The sequence below is a fragment of the Passer montanus genome, unplaced genomic scaffold (genome assembly GCF_014805655.1).
Source record: "Passer montanus isolate IOZ18808 unplaced genomic scaffold, ASM1480565v1 scaffold40, whole genome shotgun sequence".
NCBI lineage: Eukaryota > Metazoa > Chordata > Aves > Passeriformes > Passeridae > Passer > Passer montanus.
In genome coordinates, this window is record NW_024368819.1 from 301,809 (window position 1) to 324,878 (window position 23,070).

At 42.3% G+C, this 23,070-nt stretch overlaps 1 protein-coding gene across 9 annotated transcripts in view; it reads left to right on the top strand.

Moving 5' to 3' along the window:
• ATL2 (atlastin GTPase 2) overlaps positions 1-23,070 on the top strand; it is a 40,254-nt gene that overhangs the window by 14,642 nt on the left and 2,542 nt on the right. For 8 of the 9 annotated variants that reach the window (XM_039718803.1, XM_039718804.1, XM_039718809.1 and 5 more), the window contains 11 exons: positions 5,140-5,417; positions 9,903-10,037; positions 11,614-11,718; positions 12,445-12,495; positions 14,513-14,569; positions 15,153-15,245; positions 15,508-15,646; positions 16,486-16,613; positions 18,721-18,777; positions 19,600-19,671; positions 21,400-21,831. In XM_039718803.1, the coding sequence (XP_039574737.1) occupies positions 5,140-5,417; positions 9,903-10,037; positions 11,614-11,718; positions 12,445-12,495; positions 14,513-14,569; positions 15,153-15,245; positions 15,508-15,646; positions 16,486-16,613; positions 18,721-18,777; positions 19,600-19,671; positions 21,400-21,831 (1,547 nt within the window). Of the gene's footprint in view, positions 1-4,970; positions 5,050-5,139; positions 5,418-9,902; positions 10,038-11,613; positions 11,719-12,444; positions 12,496-14,512; positions 14,570-15,152; positions 15,246-15,507; positions 15,647-16,485; positions 16,614-18,720; positions 18,778-19,599; positions 19,672-21,399; positions 21,832-23,070 lie in introns of those variants that run through there. The other variant, XM_039718806.1, reaches the window with a different exon arrangement.

Here is a 23,070-nt window from a genome sequence, read left to right on the forward strand (position 1 = left end):
CACTGTCCACAGAAGCAGTTACTAATTGTGATTCAGTGCTTGTTGATCAAAAACTTTTACTGTATCTAAAACCAAATGAGTTTAGCAATTAGTATGTGCTTTTAAAATTTTTTTTAATAAAAGGATGTAGATAATGTGTTCAAAGAGTTCAAGCTGTATTTAGGTTGAAACTCAAAGGTAACTGTATTTTCTGTCAATTAAAGTGCTTAAACAGAAGAATTTGCATTTAAAGCAGGCTGTCTCTTATTTTCATGGCATGCAGGTGTCTGGGTGTTTTCACACTCGTGTTCCTGCACTGCAGGACAAGTAGGTCAGCTGCTGGCTGTGTACTTAGGGGAAGCAGGAATTGGCTTTTCATTTTACCTCGTGCTTAAAGAAATGGGTTATTTAGTGGGGTTTGTTCAGTTGAAATACTGTCTGCATATACAAGAAGCTACTGTTCTCAAAATCTGGCTTAGTATTTCAACAAATGGTGCTTGTTCTGGGTACTTAGCTGGTGAGAATAAATAGCAGTCCTGCTGTAGTTGTTACTGAGTGGAGTGAGGAGTTTATAGGGAAACTGAGTGGTAGTATCTTCCCTTGGCTAGATTTGCTCCCATTCAAATCTGTCTGCTTCTGTGTCTTGCTGCACAATGTTGCTTCTCTTGCGTGTCCCATCCTGTTGGACCTGGGTTAGGAAGTGATTGTGACTGTCAGAACCATGCATTAGCCCACAGGTTCTAATGGAATAATTCAGGTTGGAGGAAGCCAAGGTGACATAGGGACTGATGGGTGAACAGCCACAGCAGTAGGTGTGCATGGATGGCAGACTTCAGGGGCAAGTCCCGTTGATGATCATTTTGCATCAGCTCCAGACAGAGCAGCAGCTGTGACCTTGGTCTGGAGTCTGTTAGTTCAGTACTAGAGGAACTTCAAAGGTCAGGTGAACATCTTGGAAAAAGGAAAATATTGCTGTGAGTTCCTGGGCCTGTAGCTCTGTGCTACAAGTTCTAGTGCCATATGGTTTGACAGATGACAACTCTTACATATGTACTAAAAGCCTGAGGTTCATATCTTCTGTGCACATGGGAATTTCCAACAGCATAGTGATCAACCCCATGAGTGAGCTTGGTGCATCGATCAGTCTTTAATCCTGTGGCAGGAGGCAGTGTTGCCTCTCTGTTGTGTGTGCAGGACATGGAACGTTCTTCTGAAACAACCACTCCCTGTGTGAATGTATTGGGTTGGTAACTCCATTACTGGGATGAAACTGGGCTTAGCAAAGTGTTAAAATGTACTATAAAAAACAAACAAAACCCCCAAACCAACAAAAGTCTGTTGTTTTGGTTGCCTCTGTAGCAGTACTGATATGTATTGTTATGGAGACCTGTAAAGGGATGCTGCTGTGAACTTTTCAAGTCCAAAGCACTGTCCAGCGGGCTAGGAAGTAGAAGTAGTGTAGTAGTTAGTGTAGAAGTGGCCATTCTGTGATTGCCATCTCTTCTAAAGTTAGTACTCATCTCTTTCATACTTGATTTGCTGCGACTGGACTATTACAAGAACCTAGAGCAGTCTCTGGAATTTAGAACAAATCAGATTAAATTCTGAGTTTTAAGTAGTACACTGTGACTGTGCTGGGGCAGGTGAGGAATGGGGGACAGCCAAGGGACAGGGCTTTGAGTTCTGAATTGCATAAACCTCTGGCCTGAGTTGACCGGACAGTGCTGTCAGCATGTTTATTTTATGAACTGCTTTGAGAACTTCTGCAGTGCTCTTGCAGAAAACCGGGCTCTGAAGGGGAGTGTTTCTTGTCCTGACCTTTGTTTCCAGAGGCTGTACTGAAAGTAATTCTTGGAAGTGTAACGTGACCTTTCTGGCCATGATACTGAAGTCTTCTAGAAAGGCTCCCTAAGTGCTGCCTGAGACAGCAACTAGCCAGAGTGACAGGGTGAGCAGCCAGAAGGCAGGATAAAAGATCAAAAAAGGGTGTGACATCTGCCTGGGACAGCGGACAGGGTTGCATGTGCTGATTATGCTGCTGGGACAAGCAGTAGCACTTGTTCTGTAGTTAACATGCTTGACCTGTGCAATGTGTGTCCTGTTAATTGCCAACTAGTTCAGAATCTTGAAAGGAGGGGTGTTCTCTGCCACTGAAGCATGAAGTTATCAAACCAGCTCTTCTGGGTGGATCAAGTTGCTTTCACAGCTGTCAGCACTGTAGGTGTCCACCCTCTAAAGTGCTTGACTGATGGCTATGATGGTCTTTTCTGTAGGTAGGTTGGGAACTTTTAAATATATTAAGCTAGTTAGTCAAAGGAAAAAAGAAAAGCCAGCAATCTAACTTGACCCAAACCAACCAAACAAACCCAACTAGGTGCTCTGGACTTGACTTCCAATTTCTGCTGGTAAGTGAAATCTAATAGGAGTTGAGTAGGGTCTAGGAGGAGTCTTCTCTCCTGTTCCCTCTGAGCTGATGAGCTTCAGTGGTGCAGAATGCTGTTAACAAGATGTGAACTTTTAATGGGCATATTTTGTGTAACCTCTTGATAGTACTACCTCCTTGTGATAGGGAGAATTTGCTTGTTTATAAATAACTAATAATAAAGGTCCATTCCACTTGTTTGTTCTGAAATCTCCTTGGCCTGAAGAGGTTTATGTGGCTGTGCTCTGCCCTGGCACAAGGATGCTGCTATAGCTTGAAGTCTTTGAGGTCTGACAAGTTTTGATGACTTCCAGGTAGCACAGGATGGTTAATGTCAGGCTCCAAGTGAATGAAGAGAAGCTGCAGGTGTGGCTTCAAACCATTTTTCAATCAGCCCTAGTTTACAGACCCAATCCCTTACTGCAGCTGTGTATTTAAGTGAAGTGTGTATTTAAATAAAAGGATAGGAGGCTGTTCCAAGTAACCAAGTTACACTTACTACCAGGGACATATCTTGAAGCAGAGGCTTTGAAGCATTGTGTGAATGTGTTTGCTAAGACATAGGCACCTCTTCTTGGAACTATCTTTTATCAATACTTTTATCAATAGAATATTATTCCCTATACGTTTGTAGAATGTGATGCTGGAAGCTTTCTTTCTAATTGTCAAAATCTTTGTCTCTCCATACCTGGGCTATCCTCACATTTTTTGGCCTCCAAAGGATCCTGCCTATATGAGGCAAAGCCTGTATAGAAACTCTTTTGAAAAAGAGGAGAGGGCTTGTTTAATATCTGGGAATACAAAACCTTGAGGCCAAAAGTGACTTTCCTCTGAAGTGGTGACCAGTCAGTGTAGTTTGTATAGTTTGGTGTCTTCTTGGTGGATTTTCTTTTAAAAGTTACTCCTTCCAGTTGTCAGGCCTGCTAGTATAATCAATTTTTTGGCTTGCTGTATTAATCACTTTGAGTTAGGGTGATGCTGGGGACTCTTTTGCACACTCACTTGGATAATGTTGCAGTTTAGTTCTAGCTGCTTAGGATTTAACCACTCAAGTGTACTTCCTGTTCAAACCAAGCACCATGCAAGCTTAATATATTTAAACCAAGTTTTTTCAAGATGTAATACCATTGGGCTTTGGGACAGCACAAGTTTTGATGCTTGGAAGTGGAAACATTCTCTGTCATTTTGCAATTAAATGAGGTGTTGCTGGAGCTGGGTGAGGAGAAAATTGCTGGAGAAACTTCAGGGTCACTGTGTTACCAGTTTTCAAATTATGATAATAACTGCATTACAGCCACAAAACTGGAGCCCTGCACATAAGACTTTCACTGAGAATGGTATCTCACATGCAAAGTCTGGCAGGAATGACTTGGCAGGTCCTGTGAGCATTGGCAGGTTCTCTGCCGTGAGTGAATGAAGCTGTGTGTTCCATGGTGCCTCATGGGTGCATCCTGCAGGAGAACATTCCTAGTGGGCTGCTTCCACAGGAAACCTCTCTGTGAGCAACACAGCAAGGGATTGGGGGTGGCTGCTGCCTTGTCTTGGAAATGGAAACATGACTAGAGGGACAGTGTACTGAATATCATATGTGATAATCCCAGATAAGTAACTGGTAGGAAGGTGCCGTGGTCAGGTTTTTGCACATGGGCTTCCAATAGAACATGGCAAAATTTAAATTGGGAGTGGGTGGCAATTCAGTAAGCACAAAGAAGCTTTCCAGATGCTTGCCAATGAAAGTAGAGTCAGGAATGGTAGAGCTGATTACTGCTATGGGACAAACTTCAGTGTTGTGGTGCCTGAACAGGAGAGGAGACTTCACCTTGGATAGGGTAGTTTGGTTTTCTTTTAGGCCTCTAATCCTGAATTTTAGAAGTCAGGAATATAGGATGTTGGTACTGGTATAGTGTGTGTCTGAAGGGCTGTGTTACCTTGTCATTCATTAGTAACATAACTTTGAGTTATAGTTTTTTCAGCTACTATTTTATCCTGAAAAGGTGTTAATTGTTAAATTGTGTATAAAATAGTCTCTCAACTGTTTTTAAAGAGTTGCTGCTTACTGTTGCTAAATCTTGCTTAATAGTGCATTGTAGGAAGAATATGAAGCCAGAAACTACTTCAACTTTTTTTTGTTTTCTTATCCCAGAAGTGTTAGGGCATGGACATGCTCAGTAGTTTATTGTCCTGCAAACAGGGAATAGGTGTTCTAAAGTCTGTGCTGTATTGAGACTTGAAACAGTGTTGGAATTAGAGAGGAGCTTATTCATCTGGTTTTTGTTATCCTGGGCTTCCATGGTCTTGCTTGTACCTGTTGGCAAACAAACCTGTTGACAGAAAACATTCATTTCCCCTGACACCCTCACAGCAAGAACGTGGTGATACAAAAATGCCCTTTTTTAGTCCTCTGTCAGGCTTCTTTGGAACGATTCTTTTTTTTCCCCGATAAAAGGCCCTTGGCTTAAGATGCCTTTAAAAGGGGTTTTGAAGCTGAAAATCAGGGTTGGGTTTTTTTGTGATTCCTTAATATATAAAGAGTATCTGAAAGAGAGAAGATCTGAGATACAGGCTAGACACAAAGCTGATGAAAATGGACAGGGAGCTACTGTTGACCTCTTGCCATTCCCAGGAACATCACCCTTGCTGCTGGAGATGTAAGCCCAGCTCAAGGCTTCACAATAAAAGAAAGTGTTTCTTACCCTAAGCTGTGAGTTACTAATGTGCTGTCACCTGTCACTTTGCAGGTAAGCTTTATGAAGAAGAAGAGGATGATGCCCTGCCAGACTCAGATGCCCTGCCGGACTCGGATGACGAGGTGGAACTGGATAAGCCGCGCCCCATACAGATTGTCCTTGCTCATGAAGATGACCATAACTTTGAATTAGATGAATCAGCATTGGAAAAAATCTTGCTTCAGGAACATATTAAAGATCTTAACATAGTAGTTGTGTCTGTAGCAGGAGCTTTCCGCAAAGGAAAATCTTTTTTGCTGGACTTCATGCTTAGATACATGTATAACAGGGTGAGTAGTTTGGATTTTTCCTGCAGGAGAACTGTGGTATTTTAGTAACTCCTCTTTGGGTTTGTTAAATTGAGCATAAATGTAGCAGGTCAAAATTTTCTGATATATTGGGGGAGGGGAAGTCAGCTTCTCTGCTTCTACACTGTGAAGAAGGGTATTTTAGTGACAGTTTTTCAATTTACCCTATCTTGCACTTATCAAGGGAATTTATTGGTGTCCCAGTGTAAGTGGACACAAGAAGAACTTGAATGATGACGTGTGATGGCCTTCTAGTTGAGCTTTGGGGAAGGGCTTTTCCAGGCAGTGACTTGGAGGAGCCTTGCTTTGCCTTTTATCTCCTGAAACCATATTACAGCACTCGCTTGCCCATTGCTGCAAAAATGAAAATCTTACCGGATAGCTAAATCTGCTTAAATATGATGTATGGCAAAAAGGAGAAAGTTTCCTTTTTGCTGCTTGGAATGCATTTCTGAATGCAGTCCAGGAACTCTTTAAAATGCTTTTAAGTTATTGATTGATTAATGCCTGACCCAAAATTTAATTTTTCCTTTTAGTTTGTACCTTTTGGCTAGCGTTGTCTTGTTTTGAACCCTTGGCTTACATGGAGAAGGTGGAGTAGGGTGTTCTGTGAACCATACACATCTGCCTGTCACAGGTTGTGAGGTGTTTCTTTTAGTCTGCATTGTGAATATTGACAGGCCAGTGTTTTGTTGCTTTTTGAAGCTCTTAGAAATCCAGAACTGATTCCTTTTTTGTGCACTGTTCTTTGGAGCTAATTTGTGCTAGCTGGCTTGAGGGAAAATCAAGATGAATGCTGCATTTACAGGAAGTAGGAGAGTACAGCTGAAAAACTGCTGGTAGCTGGCAAATGAAGACTTCCTTCTCTCAATCCCAGTAGTGCCTGTTATTGAGTTCCTCTCCCTCATTTTGCAAGAGCTGTGGAAGAAAGACCCTGAGGATAAGGTCTCAGGGTAGGAGGCATGCAGAGTAGCAAGCTGGTACTCCTAACTTCTTGAGACTCTTTTAACATAGGGAGGAAGAAGGTTTCATTTGTTATGGATGGCATTCAAAATTAACCAAACAATAAAACCCCCACCAATCCTTGCAAGCAAAGAAAAATGAAAACTCCTACATACAATGATCTGAGCAAGGTGCCAGGCTGGGTAGAGGTAGTGCGAGTTTCCTTTTGAAAACAGAAGGGCTGGGCTTTAAACAAATACCCTTAATTTTCAGATTGTGAAATAAAACAAATGTTCATATAGCCAAACAGATTGAAATGCTGTTTCAGCCTTTTGTATCAGCTCTGTTTCCTTTATTGTGCAGTCACTTTTCTCAATTTTCTATAAATGTCCTTCAAAATAGCATTTGCCTTTTTTTTTAAACTGAAGGTGAAAGCAAGCTTGGCCATGTACTCTAACAACTGTTTCTTACCAAGAGCAGAGAAGTCTTGCTCTCCATGTGCTGCTCCTGGCCAGGTATTTCCATTGTGAAGATGTATTGCTTGCAGACCCTTAGTTGAGCTGATCCAACTCACTGATGCATCAGAAGACACTGCACTTTGCTGAGTTGTTTTTCTGCCAGCCCAGTGACGTAAATTGGCTTAGGGAAGGAGTTTGACAAGCATCAGAACTGCTGCAAACTGATTGATGGGAACTGGGGGTGATGGAGGATAAATGCAACGCCTCCTCTTTGGAGCGCTCTTGAGTTGTATGAAGTCAAATGATATCCTCTGCTTATCCAAATTTAGTACAGGAGGAGAGATCTTGGTATAGTTTTATAGTACTTACTCTGAGCCCTCCATCTTTAGTCAGGCTCAGTTGCAAGTCTGTATTTTCTGTGAACTAATTATTGCACAGAATACTAAAACAACTGCATTCGGTTCATGTGCCAATCATGCAATTTTGGGATGTCCTTTTATGTGGATGCTAACATGCATAATGAAAAACTTGCCAAGAAAACCTTCAGAACCTTATTTTTATGTCTTAAACTGAGTGCGAGAGGTCACGTGGAAAGTTGCTATTGTAAAAATCTCACTGGTGCCAGCTGCAGTCACAGGTAGAATTCACTGCCTTCAGGGAGGTGGATGTGTAGTTTCAAGCATTGATCCTTAGTGCTGTGATTGCTCTTTTGAAGTGGAACAGCAGCAGTTGTGTACTCAGCAAGCTGCTGCAAGGATCCAGTGGCCTTAAGCTTTAGTAAGAGTTGGGTGCAGCAATACCTGTAGGTTTAGATGTTAAAGTTTATTTTTTTTGCAGGAGTGTCACCTTTTTATTTTTAATTAATCCTCAAGGTGATTTAATGCATTAGGCAAATAAAGCCGCATTGGGTTTTTCCTTGGTGTGGAGTAAAGTTAGAGAAGTTGCCCTTTAGGTGACTGAGATAAAATTGTAGAGCAACTTCTAGCTTGATTTCAGGTAAGAGCCTTTTTTCCTCTTCCCATCTCCTGAATATCTTTCAAGCCAGCTTGATGGATGGGTACGTAAAATACTGAGCTTCAGCTAAGGAAAGATGCAGGTAACAAGCCAGGAGTGTTTCAAAGTGATGCAGAGGTCTGTCAAAGGCAGGCTTAAGTGCATCATCCATAAGATGAAGCAACTTCAGGTGAAGTTGAGCCTGTTAAAACACCAAAGTCTCCTGGGATATGAATCACTTGTGAGATCAAATGAGGTCATATCTAGTGCTCATTGAAGGACTTGTCAAACTGTCTGTGTATTTTTGATCTGATTTGTTACAATTTGGAGGGATATGAATAGGAATAATGTTTGGACCAAAATGGGCTAAAGTATTCTTGTATAAAAGAAAAATGGAACATACTGAATAAAAGATTCTTTTTGAAAAGTAAAAAGCTGTAGTCCATTGACATGTACATGTGAGGTACGATACAGCATTGTCAAACTGTATCTTGATGTGTGCAGCAGCACAAAGTAGGCTTGGGGCTTTCATTTCTAGAGTGGTCTGTGGAAGCATAAGCATCTTCTGGGTTATTAAAACTACAGGGAAAAGCTGTTCAGGTTTTGTGTCGTGCCTCTGGTAGAGGTGTATATACCTATCAAAATAAACAAGCAAAGGGGAAAAATCCCCAAACAACCAAACCCAAACTCACCTGTAAAGCCCTGTAGAACTCTTTACTTGCATACCTGTGCTCATTTTCTGAATTTTTATCTGCTTACCTCACCTTTGTCTGATCCAAGTAGCAGAGTTGAGTGGTGCACTGTTAGCATTTGGGAGAATGCTAGTACAGAACTGCTGGATTGCCTGCTTGCTGCTAGCATGAGGAAAACGTGCAGGTTTTTTTCCCATCCCCCTTTAGAAATAAACAGTTTCACTTAGTTGTTTCAAATATTTTTATTCTGTTCAGTCCCTGGGTACTCTTGCTGTGTTCTGAAATGTGAAGAAATGTCTTGAGCTGTTATCTGAAAATTGCCAGTGTGGAGTCAGCAAGGTAGAGCCCAGAAGTGAATTGAGAAATCTCCACTTTGACCTTCTCAGTGGACTCTTTCCTGGCTGGTAATCTACTCTGGGCAGTTCAAGGCAATTCATTAAATGTCTCTTATGCCAGCTTGCTGTGTTCTAGCCTGTGAAAGAAAGCTTTGTGTACGCTGAAAACCTCCATGAAAGAAGTGGCAGGCAGACAACAGTTTAACTGATGAAGGAGCTACAGAAAAACCTATCAAAGTGAAACTTCCTTGGGGTGCCTGCTCATCCTCCTTACTTGCCAGTGCATGAGCCACATTTCTGGGTTAGATGTGCTCATGTGATGGCTGGATTCTTGTGGGTGAGCTGCTGCTCTGCATTGCCTGTCCTTGAAGACCTCATTACAATTCCATCAGCCAGGACTGTTAGCTGCCAGCTGTACTCCCCTCTCAGATGGCTTCTCAGCTCTAATATGGGTGGGTTGATTGGCATCTATCAAACTCTTACACTGACCTTTTCTCTGTAACTGGCAAGTGTAGACTGTGAATCTTCTGGTTGTTGTCTGTTCTCTGTGGCTTCTGTGAGATGGCATTGGGAGTCTGGTACTGGCTTCTGTCAGTGTGGGGACTCAAATGCTTAGCCAGCTGTTAGTGAGGGGGAAGGGAGAGGATTAAGTTAAGATCAGGTGTTTTGTCTCTTGCAGAGATTCCTGTGGCTGTTCCTGAGCTGAAATATCTGCCATTGTGTTTGAGCAGTTTTCTCAGCTGTGAGAGTGGAACTGGTGGACAAAACTGTGCTGTTCTCAATACCTCTGAGTGCTGGAGACTCAAAAACTGTGCACACTTACATTTCAGTGACTGAGAAGTTGTGCAGCTACTCAGATACCATGGGGTTGCTGTGTGGATGATCTTGAAACACAGCAGAATAGCATTGTTTTAATATTTTGTGTAGTATTGTCAGCTGGCTCTGAGGAAAATGTAATAAGTGTGGAAGTCTGCTAAAACATAGCATGTTAAAAAAAATAGAAATCTCCTCCTTGGTTTTACATAAGTTTTTCCTTTTGTTTTGTAGACTTCTCCTTGCTGGATAGGTGGAAACACCGAGCCATTGACTGGGTTTACATGGAGAGGTGGATGTGAACGGGAAACCACTGGCATTCAGATTTGGAGTGAAGTGTTTGTAATTGAAAAACCTAATGGAACAAAGGTGAGTGCTTAACTTACCTTCATTTACTCAGGGTCTCCCTTGCAGGAGTTGTAGGCTTCCTGGTTTGGTTGTATGGCGGGTTGTTTGGTTTTTTTTTGGTTTGTTGTTTTTTGTTTATTTTAAAAAATGAAACAGAGGCTGTGGATGTGCCATCCAGGAGGTGTTCCTGGTCAGGTCGGTGGGGCTCCAAGCAAGTGGAAGGTGTCCCTGCCTTTGGCAGAGGGATTGGAACAAGATGATCCTTAGAGGTCCCTTTCAGCCTGAACTGTTTTTGTCATTCTAAAACTTAAGTAGGATTTTTGGCTCTGTGTACACTTTTAATGTCATGGATGGATTCCAAGGTGGCTGTTTGAGCATTGGGTGCTTTCCTTTGCCCTGAGCAGCTGTGTAACATATCTGGAAACTGTTATCACTGTAAGGATGGAGATTGATTCTTACAACCCAGCATAAAAATTCAGCAATGGTCTCATTCTGAGAGTACTTTGTTTTGGCAAAGTCTACCCTGTCCAGGCTGATGGGTGGGTTATCCTGGCAGTGCTGTAAACTGTAATGGCTATAAATACCATCTACAGACAAATGCCTGGGGGAAAGCTCTGTAACACACACTGTTGTTGGAAGGGTGAGAATATGTTCTAGCTTCTAGCTGTGTTCTAGTGAAATGTAGTGCTTGGCTGTAAGGACTTCAGGGTCTGGAAGCTGGTCCTTCCATAGAATTTTAGCAAGCAGTTTGTAAAAAAGGACTAAGTCTAACAGTAGGGAAAAAAGCACTAACTTGATTCTTTAACTCTCAAGTCAGTTTAACTGCAAAGTTTACTTGGAGGTGTTTATGCTGAAATGAAGTGTTAATGCCATTAATAAATATTTGGTCCACAATAGTGGTGGTGATCTTGAACTATTTGTGTTTTGAACCATTGGTTTTAGGTTATTTAAATTTCGTACCTTTTGCATTTGCTGAGGAAACATCTGATGCCCAATCTGTGGGACATGGATTTTAAAAATAGTGGCTTAGTGGTGTTTAACAAATTTTACAGCTAACCAAACATTTTCTTGGTTAAAAACCAGTTATGTAGTGTGAATCTGCTTATGCTTTGGGAACAAGTCACTTGTTTTTGCTTGTCAGTGGGAAAGAGAAGGGAAGTGTAGTAGATGCCAAAGATGGGAGTTGGACTGATAAACTTTTTTCATTAATATCACTTCCTTCCTTGTAATTCCAGCAGACAATATCAATTATCTTGTTTTCTGCTGACAATAATTATTTTAAGATATATATGTGTATTTATAAGTAACCATCTTACTCTTAGCTCTAATGAACTATGCTAGATCTGCAGTTGAGGCTGATGTTGTTCCAGTGAAGGAGAGCTGTCAGTTAGTCTGCATGGCACCCCCACTGGGCCAAGGAGGGCTGTTTCTCTGGGAGAAGGTAGGCAGGCAAGGCCAGGGGCTTGAGGCAGGGCCCTCTGGGTGTGTGTAATCTTGTGTGCAGGGAGCTGGCTGAGGCAGAGACTGACCCCAGTGGCCAGGAGTGTGAAAGTGTCCCTGATGTGGTTAACTGCTGCTGCTCTTTCCAACTCTGCAGGTTGCTGTACTACTCATGGATACCCAAGGTGCCTTTGATAGCCAATCCACTATCAAAGACTGTGCAACAGTTTTTGCCCTGAGCACCATGACGAGCTCTGTCCAGGTGAGAATATCCATGCTGGCAAATAATGGCAGAGCCCTCTGTCCTGAATATGCTCTATTGAGCCACACTTGGAAAGTTCACCTACATATCTTCTTCCAACTCCGATTTAAAATTCCACACTTTTTCTTATTTTCAGTGTGGTACATAAACTACCCAAGTTGCTTGGTGGAATCAAGGTTATGCAAGGCCAGGCTGAGTTAAATTGCTGATAGAACTGGGAAATCCTCTTCCCCCCAAGATGTCAGAGTAGCAACTGCTTCTTTACAGATGTGTTACAGAATCTTTTTTAAGGCTGTAGATACACTTTGGGGTGACATTATGCTGTGAGCAGCCAAACTTCAAATTGCTGCTTCTGTTCAAGTGTCAGTTAAGGTCCTGAGAATTGTGCTATACTCAAAACTACTTCTAAGCTCGTGCCTTAGAAGTGCCAAAAGTGAGCAGGTTTTTGAGGGGTGACAAGTGGCTTTCTTCAGACATGCCACAACCTAAAGGGAACAGGAATATGTAGAGCATTACTTCTGTCCTGTGGAGTTTGCTCTGGTGAATAATTTTTTTAATAAGGAGATGACTTTTATTTGAGATGTGTTCTGTGACACCTTTCTGCTTGCTGACTTTTGGGTAGTTACACTTTTGCTGGAGGGAACAAAACTACTCAATGTGAAAGAGACTATATGAATGTAAGATGGTGGTTTCATGGGACACTGTAATTCTGACTGTCTCTTGCAGGTATACAACTTGTCTCAGAATATTCAGGAAGATGACCTTCAACACTTGCAGGTAGGAATATGGTGAATTTATGTTAAACTGCTTCTGAACTGATAGTCTTGACAATGTTCTAGAAGTTACTATCGATGTAACTGACTTGGGAGCTGTTTGTTGCTTCGTGTAAAACACCAGATTTGACCTGATACTAAAACTGGTACAGTCTGTAAAAACTGTGTTTGCATCAACTCCATGATGCTTCTACTGTGCCAGTGTAGAGGTAAAATAGTACAGGCTTCTAATCTGGATGATTCTTTTAAAGTCTGTTCTCTGTATTGCAAGTTCTGAAACTCCTGAAGAAATGAGAAATGAAAATAATTTATGGAAATCCTTAATGGTGAAATTCCAGTGTTTCACTTTTTTCCTAAAATAGGAAAATGGATGTTATTTCCTAACCAGTTTGTAAAGAAATGTTGGAGTTCGGGTCAGGCCAGAGTTTTCTGCTCAGAAGCCATCTCTGTTTTTTCAGCTGAGAATCGTCCTCAGAGTTTTATCCTGCTTAGAAATAAAAGCAGGAGAATGTCTTCTCTTCACCATGGGGTTTTTATCCTCTAATGCAACATCGGGGTCAAAGGCCACTGAATTATGGCTTCATGTGAATGGTGCAAGAACCTTATCTCCTTAACTTAAAACCTGCAGCTTTAGAGAATAGCTTGTGTATTACCAAATGCCAAGGCCATGACCTTGTCACAGCTTAAAACTGTTCTGTGTGTCTTCAGTGCTGCAACAGACTGGCTGCCAGTGCTGGAAGTAGAAGAGCACTGACTAAAAGTAGTCTTATGAAACTGTTCTCAATTAGCAGGGGTGTATCACTGGGCCCATACCCCCACACCCCAAAAAAACCCAACCAAGCAGTGAAAACAAAAAAATCTGTAGGTAATTACTTGAAAGCCAGGCTTCCCTCAAGATTTTGGTCCTTTAACAGGCTCATTGTAATCTGAATAAAACAATCCATCTCTGTTCTACTGGATGGTGAGATTTGAAGGAAGGAAGGGAAGAGAAGGATGAGAAGTACAAACACCACTGGGTAGGGGATGCCCATGCATTTAAAGTTGCAGCAGGGAATCATGATCTGAGGGAAAGAAATTCTGAATTTCTGTTTTAACAGAAATTTATGTAATTGTGAAATACTATTAGTCTCTGACAAGGGCTTGGAAGTTAAGCTGTGTTAAATTAGTCTTGTAAGTTCCCAGGTGCTCTTGTGATCAACACCAGAGCTCCTTTGAGCCATAATCTACCTGAGAGCCTCCAGGAGTTAGTTTAATGCAGAGTAATGATTGCCTGGTACTGGAGAGTTCTGGTGTGCTTCCATCATCTTGACCTGCAGTATCTGTAGGGAGGCTGGCATGGATCCCTGCCAGTACTGACCTGTGCTAAAGCAGCCAGCATAGTCCCTCATTCCTGCTCTTGTGGGTGGCTTGGCCTGCTCAGGCCAGCAAGGAATGCTGCTGCTGGAGTTAAAGATGGTGAAAACAGTCAGGGGAGGACAGCTGATACTTGCCTTTGTGCTGGAGGGAAGGAACAATTATTAGTTAAGGTCATGAGGTGAAGCAGAGATCTGAGAAGCTGCTGAACTTGGCTTGTATTTAAGTGTCTGATATATTGGCTAGAGCCAAGTTGCCTGGGATTTCCAGGAATAAACCTTTTGTGGGAAGTAAGGGGCAAATGTTAGACAGGCTTACCTTCTTAGCCTAGGAAGCAAGTGTTGGAAGCTGACTTGGTGAGAAATGCAGCCAGCTTTTCTCTGAGAATAGCCCACAAGCCACCCACTTAAAACTGCAGTGTGTTGACAGTTCAGGAATGGCACTGTGAAGCCTGTGGGAATCATGTCTCCTACCTGAATCTTACTGAGGGTTGGTATACTCATTATTGAGGTTTGTTTGCCATTCTCAACCAATAGTAAGATATAAAATTGAAACCTATAGTAAGCTGTAAGATTGAATGCTTTATTTTTTAAAGACATAATATAATGTTTCACAGCAGAAAAATGTGTTTTCTATGTGGCACATCCTTACACTGCTCTTTCTCTCAGTTGTTTACAGAATATGGAAGACTAGCTATGGAAGAAATCTACCAAAAGCCGTTTCAGGTAACTATGTGTTAAATGGATTTAAGCAGTTGAATGTGTAGAAAATGAGCTCAGGATAATTCCTGCAGATAAATTAGTTGGGCTGAAGGTAAGCAGTTCTTTGCAAGACTAATTTTCCTTCACTATTGCCACATGGCTTTGCAAAAACCCAATGGAAAAATGCTGAAGAGGTTCACATTTTGAGCAAGTATAGCTTTTTCTTGAGTTATAAGGCGTAAAAGGAATCAAAATGTCAGGTGATATGCAGATGTTCATGAGAAAAATTTTGTGCTGCCTTCTTCTTTATTACTCTGAGATATGGTTGGTCCTTGCTGGTGGGAGATGATTCTGAGAAAAGGTCCTGTTTGGTGGTGGGTGTTCTGTTTAGTTGGTTTTTTAAACGAGCAAACACTTGCACCACAGAACTACAAGACTGCTACATTTAGAGCAGCCAAATATACAAAAAAACTTAAATAGAATCCTTGCTTGTAATCTATATTTAGTTTTAGAACAGCCAAATACTTAAAATAATCACATGTGTGATAGAATTTTTGACCTTAGGAATGATGCAAACCATTCACTGCTGTTGTTCTTCCTGTTGCAGACATTAATGTTTTTAATTAGAGACTGGAGTTATCCTTATGAACATGCATATGGCTTGGAAGGAGGAAAAAAGTTCCTAGAGAAAAGATTGCAGGTAAGTTATCTCCCATAGTCCTGTTCTGATCTTCTAAGTGACACCTTGCTGTCACGACAATGATGCATCATGAGCTGACTCCATGTGCTAATAAAATACATCTGTGGGGTTTCTACTTACAGGCAAAGTTTACATTATTAGGTTCAGAAATAAAAGCTTAAACACAATTTTGTGCTCTTAGTGCTTTTAAGATGATGGTTAATCTTGACTGCAGTATAGCAGAACTGGTCGCAGTTCTTAATGCCGTATTTTTTTCCTTCAGGTAAAGCAAAACCAACATGAAGAGCTACAGAATGTAAGGAAGCATATTCACTCCTGTTTCAGTAATCTTGGGTGTTTCCTGTTGCCCCACCCTGGTCTTAAAGTTGCAACAAATCCAAATTTTGATGGGAGATTGAATGGTAGGAAGCTTTTCATTTTGTGTTTCTTGATTCAGAACACTGAGTTTGTTTTTGTATATGATGAAAGTCAAGCACTGTAATGGTTAGCTATTGAAATGCCTGACTGGAAAATATAAGGCTAAAAGGTGAAGCTGCAGAATTTAGAAATGTGCATTGTGTGCTCTTTTTAGTGATTTAAAAGTAGAGGAATTAAGCAGGGAGAGGGAATGGATGTCTTTGTGTCTAGCTGTTCATTGTAATCTGATAACTTGAGACATGCTTAAAGGTCATTAAATAGAGATTCCAAAGATAACTAGGGGCTCCAGAGGGCAGAATTCCCAAGATTAAAGACAACTTTCTGGAAAGGCTTTTCTCTGAGAACTTGCTGAACCACAGGTCAGCTCTGAAATGGCTGAAATAAAAGCCATAGGGTTCTGCTCCTGCAGAATGAGAGGCAGTCAGGATTCCTCCAATGGGTGTGTGTCCCCCAACAGAGGGAATGTGTCAGAATGGCAAAAGCTATAAAAGTGAGTGGCAGTGGTGGGATGCCAGCCCCTGCTGTGCTGAGGGCACACACCTGTGAGGTCATTGTGCATTGGTGTGATTGGGGAAATGCACTTAAAATGTTGAAAGGACAGTGGAACCTTGCTCTTCCAGTCTGGAGTTAAGATGGATAGATTAAGAGTAGGTGGAACTTACTAAAGCTATATTATGTATGTGAGCCTTTAAATACCTTAAAAATGCAGTTCAGAGTTGTGATGCTGTGGATTTAGAAGGATTGTGGGCTATCAGTGTTCCTTTAGGAGATGCAAGATTGAAAACTAACCACCTTTTTCTTGAAATTGATTGAATTTTACTAGATATAGATGAGGATTTTAAGAATGAACTGCGGAATTTGATACCGTTACTGCTTGCCCCTGAAAACTTGGTAGAAAAAGAGATTAGTGGATCCAAGGTGACCTGTAGAGATCTTGTAGAATACTTCAAGGTAAGCAAACTCATACTAATTATTTCTGTTAATAGCTTAAAAGACAGTATTCTAATTTTAGGCCATGTTGTTCCCAGAGAAGATAAGATATCTAGGCTGACACTCGTTGATCAGCTCACTTTTATTTTCATTTCATTACTCTGACTTTCCAGAACTGGCACACTACTTCCTAACTGTACAGCTCTTTGCAAGCTACTGTTAGCAAAATTTGTGGGTTGGTGGCTTTTATTTTCCTCTCTGTGAGTAGGATGAAATAGCTCAAGCTTTATTAGATTATTTTTTTGAAATCCCAGTTGGGTTTTTCTTTATTTTGGTTATTTTGAATTAAAGTAGGTCTCATGTAGTTTTTACAGATAGAAAAGCAGCTCTTAAACTGCTAGGTATGCAATGAAAATTTCAGATACTCCCTTCTGGATTTTTAACATGTAAGGAAGGTGCTTTCTAAACACTTGCATGTGTAGCACCACTGTGCTCTGAAATATTTTTGTAGGATACTCACAGCTGTTAGTCTTGAGCTTTTTTGGTATCATGGTGACACCAGCAGAAATGTGATAACATAATCTCTGCATCACCAGGGATTGGTCTGGTGTGTGGAGCCTTATTTTTTTTTTTTTAATTGGAAGGACAGTTGGCTTGGTGGGAATGATGCCGCTGTCTCCTCAAGACAAATTTTGCATTGCTACTTTTGGGGTAGAAAAGTTAGGCTGATGTTATGAAACAAACTATGCAAGGAAGGAATTTGAGACCAGAGCTCATTTAACTTCACTTGTAAAACGTAGTAACTTTTTGAAGGAAAGACATGATATGGGATGCAGAAGTGATGGATGTTCTGGCAAGTGTAAAATCAGCAGGGGAGCACAGAGGTTCACTCTCTCTGTTTACGTTGTTGCACGCTGCTTTTTGCTCCAGTTTTTCTCTGGTAGGACCCACTCAGGTACAGTGCAGGGAGTGCGTGTTCAGCAGCAGTTTAGAAAGGACTGCATCCTAAAAACCCAAGTGTAAAACCTCTACTGGAAAGCTGATTGGCATCCTGTATCCAGTCAGGAAGCAGTGCTGTGGGGTGCTGCAGAAATGCAATGCTTATGTAACTAAAGAGGACTGCTCCCTTGGGGCTGTGCATCTGAAGCTGAGATTGTGAGGCCTGAGTTGGAAACTGTAGGGCTTTACTTGGAGGAAATAGCTACAGAAGCAAGGAGGGTGTCAAGGGAACAGAGTCCTGTATAACTCTATATGTTTTTGTAGGTTGTTCTGCAACCAAGAGCATCGAGTACATGGGGACCCTGATAACCTTGTTCTCTCCTCTTTGGAGCAAAAACTCCTCAGGCCTGGGGCTTGCAGACAGGGCAGGGAGGGAAGGCAGCAGTGGTGTGAGGAGAGTGAGGACAGACCCCCATCAAGAGGCTGAGAGGGCCTTGCTGGTGTAACTTGCACAGCTTGTCCAGAGCCCTGCTGTGTCCCACTTCCCTGTCCCCAGGAGCTGTGCCATGGGCCAGCTTGTGGGGGCTGGACAAGAAGTGAAGTGTGTGTTCTTTTCCAGCCCCCTGAAACCCTGGAGAAGGAAAGGACACCTGAGGATAAGTGGGGTGGGGCACAGTGGGATAGGCTGCCTGCTTTGCTTCTGGAAGTGTATTGTCTGCTCAGCTCTGTCTGTAGAAAGTGCCTTGATCTGTTTTCTTCCTCCTGCACTTCAGTAGATCAAGGCATGTGGGGAAATGTAAGTATTGGTTCTCCCAGCACTGGGGTAAGTTTAGGCAGACCTCTTGCCAGAAAGGCTGGGATAGTCATCTCCACTCTTTTGTCATGGGTGAAGATTCCATCTAGCAAAGACCTTATGCATCTGAGGGAGTAGAAACTTGCTGTCAAAACCTGTCACATCTTGGGACAGTGGTGATGTCTCCTCAGGGTGCCCTGCTGGGCTGCAGTCTCAGGCATAGGAAAATGAAGGGGAAAAAATTGCCAGACTTCTGTGAAGAAAATTGCATAATTTAGTATTTAGCACTATTACAGGGAAATAATCTGAGCTCTGTCTTTGTATTGTACCTCATTTCTTACTCTCCTTAAACATAAATGTTTAGAAAAATAAACCTTTTTTCCTCCTCCCGTTTAGGCTTACATTAAAATCTATCAAGGAGAGGAGCTACCTCATCCGAAATCTATGCTGCAGGTATTTTATTTTCTTTCAAATAATCTGATTAGAATATGTGTGTTTTATAAGTTCTTTGCAACTGAAGAATCATGACTGCTGTGGGCCTGAGTCTACCCCTCATAGCTGTAGTTCTGGAAGGATCTGTGTACTTTGAAAGCCACCTGAACTGGATTGGTTGAGTACTTTTCCCTCTGTTTCATCAATCAAATGAAATTAAATCAACCAAATAGAACTGGGGTCTGTCTGGTTGATTGGGTTTTTTAGCTGCTTTACTCTTTAAGCATTGGTTTCCTGTAACTTGCTGGGGGATATCCAGAAAATTACATCTTGCAGCTTTAACTACAATAATTGTCCCTGACGTGACGCAGGTAGAAAATAAGACTTAAATTCTTAACAAACTTGACAATTACGATTGATACCAAAACTGTACCTCTGTAATGTAGAAATAATCCCACAATTATGATTGATACCAGAACTGTACATCTGTAATGTAGAAATAATCCCAGCTTCCTTCTTTCCTCTCTGGTACTGAAAGTAATCCAGTGCCAGGATTAAAATACAATGGTTTAGTGACCCTTATGTGTTTTTTAACAGTAGAGCATTCAGAGGAGATTGCTCATGATGAAAAGCCTGTATGAGCAAGCTGAGGTTTGTTTGCAGCTGGGCTGGAAAGCTGAGTAAAGGCAGCAATATGTTTTAATGTATATTGCTAAACTTGTTTTTGTGTGGCCTTTTCCTGGCCATCAGGAACTCTGGAGGTTTTGGGGGTATGTTTGGAGTGCAGTGCTGTGTAAAACCTGGGAATGCTGTGAATGACAAAGGGTGCTTCATGTTTTCTAGGCAACAGCTGAGGCGAACAATCTTGCTGCTGTGGCAGGAGCAAAGGACTTGTACAGCAAAGGCATGGAGCAGGTATGATGGCACAACCTTTCCTAAACACCTACATGCAAATACAGGCCTTCAGCTTCTGTGTTGTCCTCTGGGTGTGAGCATTCAGTGGGGGAAGGTAACTCAGGGCCAGGACTTGTGTGTTTTCTGCACTGTGCTCTGAGCTTGGGTGTGTGATGTTGTGGAGGTATGAGAATGGAGGTGTTGGCAGGATTCCCACATGTTAGTTCCCTCTGTGGCTCTTGACAGGCATCTCAGAATCCTGTGACATGAAATGCACAAGCAGGTGAGCAGACATTTGTTGTGTCAGGGTTGCACAGCAGTGGAATTCTAGTTCTGTAGTTTCATGCTTCTGAATTGTGGTATTCATTAGCTGTAAAATGCAAGTATTGAAGTGATTTAAAAATTTAAACAAACCCCTTGGAATACAGTAATTAGTTTGAAAAACCTGAGTCTGTAATTTCCCACTTGCTTCTTCTCTTGAAGATAGTGATCTTCTATGATTCTAAGCTGAATGCTGGATGGATTTCCTACTTTAATGTAGTGGTGTGCAAGGTTTTATCATAGGAAATTCTGGAAACCATTACATGTCTCAAAGTTTAACAGGACTGTGCTTACTGTGAAGCTGTACAACCAGAAAGACCAGTAGGTGTGAGAATATGCTACAAACATAGCTCCCCATTAATTAGGCTAATTGTGGTCTTAATTGCTGAAGTAGCTGTTTTGAGATTAAAGTAAGACCTTAGTGCTAGTGGCAGATAAGCCAGCTCCATTTGTTAGCAGGCTGTTTGGAGAATGTTCTGCTGGTTTAAGGGAACTCCTCTATTTCCATTTTGGAAAATGTCTTGAAATAGTAAATGTGTTGTTTATACTAAGTGCCAAGTCTGCCTTCCAAACTTGAATCTTCAGTGGTTGTTGAGATACTGTAGCTGCAAGGTTCCTAACTTGGAGCAGGGAATAAACAGAAACAGATGTTCTTTTAAACAGACTTTGTTTCCATAGTAATGTTCCCCAGTACTGTATATTTTTATAGCACTGTAGAGATGTGCACAAATTATGGAATAGTTTTTTATCCAGATGTCTCATATGATGTTCTTGATCTGACACAAGCTCTGAAACTTCTATTTTTAAGAACAGAAGTGGGAACTCTTTGGATTTAAAACTCGATTATGTAAAGGTAGTTCTTGCTGCAGCTTCTGAGTTGTCCTCATGAACTAAAGCCCTCCTTTGCTGAGTGTGCATAACCAAAATACTGTCCCACTAATGACCTGAAACGTAAGGAACAACAGGTGCAGTGTCACAGAGTATAAGAAAACAGTGCCAGTTATTTGTGTGGTGGCCTCTTGATCCCTCAGTAGCTCCTGGTGTTTAACATGCTCTGGGCAATGTGAAAAAACTGTTCTGAAGGAGGAGACTGATAGGCATTTTCCAGGGAGTTTTGGTGGATGTGGAGGACTTCATTCTGGGAAGAAGCAGGGGTGTGCGTGTGTGGCTGTTGTCCTTTTGGGTTTGCCTGAGGAGAGCAGTGGAAGGATGAGTTCTGTGCTGTGCTGTGGGTCTGTGGTTGGACAGGTGAGGCTCCTGCCCTGCCAGGATCCAGAATACCTCTGTGAGCCCCAGGCTGCTTCACTGGATGGGCCTGGGGCTCACAGAGCCAAGGGAGCTGCAGGGGCGGGGGCAGCGAGGGGCAGGTGCTCTCTGTGCAGCAGCAGACACTCAGGCTGTGACTCCATGGTATCTGTTGTCCCACAGGTGTGTGGGGGAGATAAGCCTTACATTGCCCCGTCGGACCTCGAGCAGAAGCACCAGGATTTCCGAGAGAGCGCCATCCGGCAGTTCCGCTCCGTCAAGAAGATGGGAGGGGAGGAGTTCTGCCGGCGCTACCAGGAGCAACTGGAAGTGGAAATCGAAGAGATCTATGCAAACTTTGTGAAGCACAACGATGGCAAAAACATCTTCTATTCTGCTCGTACCCCTGCCACTCTATTTGCAGTCATGTTTGCCATGTACATAATCTCAGGACTGACTGGGTTCCTTGGCATGAACTCCATAGCTGCCCTGTGTAATCTCGTGCTGGGGATGGCTCTTATATCGTTTTGTACTTGGGCATACGTTAAGTACTCTGGGGAATTCAGAGAAGTTGGAACAGCCATTGATCAGATCGCTGAAGCTATATGGGAACAGGTTGGTATCTGTTTTTATTGCAAAATCTTGCTGTCTTGAGCAGACAAATCAAACAGTTTCTGTTCAGTGCTGAGAGGGAAAAGCTGGTCTAGACCTAATAGAGAGTGCTAGTGCTGCCAAAGGGAAAATCTGCTCAGTAGTGTGACTGCTCTCTTCAGGAACAGATGCTGCACACAAGGAATGTTAACTAAGCTTAGGATATTGTCAAAGAAGTGCTACTTAAGGTGGAGAAGGTTACGTAGATGGTGAAGGGGACTCTTCAAAACTCCCTTTCCTTACTCAGAGCAAGGAATTGATTAGTCCTTGGAGAGAGCTGGCTGAGTGATGGCTTTCAGCAGCTGCTGCCAGAGGGTGCACAGCAGGTTTTGTCCATCAGGGACACTTGCGCTGTCCGTGACAGCTTCAGTGGGTGCAACTGCTGTTTGCAAGGAATATTCAACAAATTCCTGAAAGAAGATGTGAGTGTAAGGACAGTAGAGCTGGAGGAGAAAACTTTATGCATAGAGATTTTGCTGCCTGAACTCATTGACACAGTGGTGCCAGTAAGGTCATTGTAGAGAATTCCTGACCAGTAGTTTTTGGAGCATTCTGACTAGCTCTGTCCAGTGCCAGCAGAAGGGAAGCACTTTCCTGCTGTTGTTACTGGAAATAAAGGGTGCACTGAGCTTGTCTGGGGTGACATTAAAGTGTGTCCTGCAAGGCATGAGCAGATAACTAACTGGAGCCTTCTGCACAGATGCTTGCTTCCACAGCTGGGAAATTCCTGTGTTCAAGGCTGATCCTAGGCACTGGTACACGAGGCCTATCTGAGCAACCTGCTGAGGCTCCCAGTCAGGTTGTGAGCTACACTGGAGCCGAAAAAACGGATTCTTAAAAATAGGGAAATGAGCATCAGTAAATTAATCAGTAACTAAATCTGGAGTTAGCACCGCTCACTAGTGGTTAAAATTGAGGCTGTGCAGTCCTGCTGGAGCTGCTGCTGCAGGATACCCCAAGCACAGAAGGCTTGGTTTGGCTGCTGCCTTCTTGGGAGGGGGAGAGCTTTGGCTTGTGCTGGCAGGAGCTTGCCATTTGTGGGCTGGAGGAAGGTGGTCTCCAAAAGACCTCAGCAGTGTTGCTGATAGAGCTGCACATCACCAGTAATATGCAAAGCACTGCAGGTCCTGTCTGAGTCACTCTGATTAAATACTCATTCTTGCTGTTGATTTTTCTGAATCTCTGCCTTTCTTTTCCCTCCTT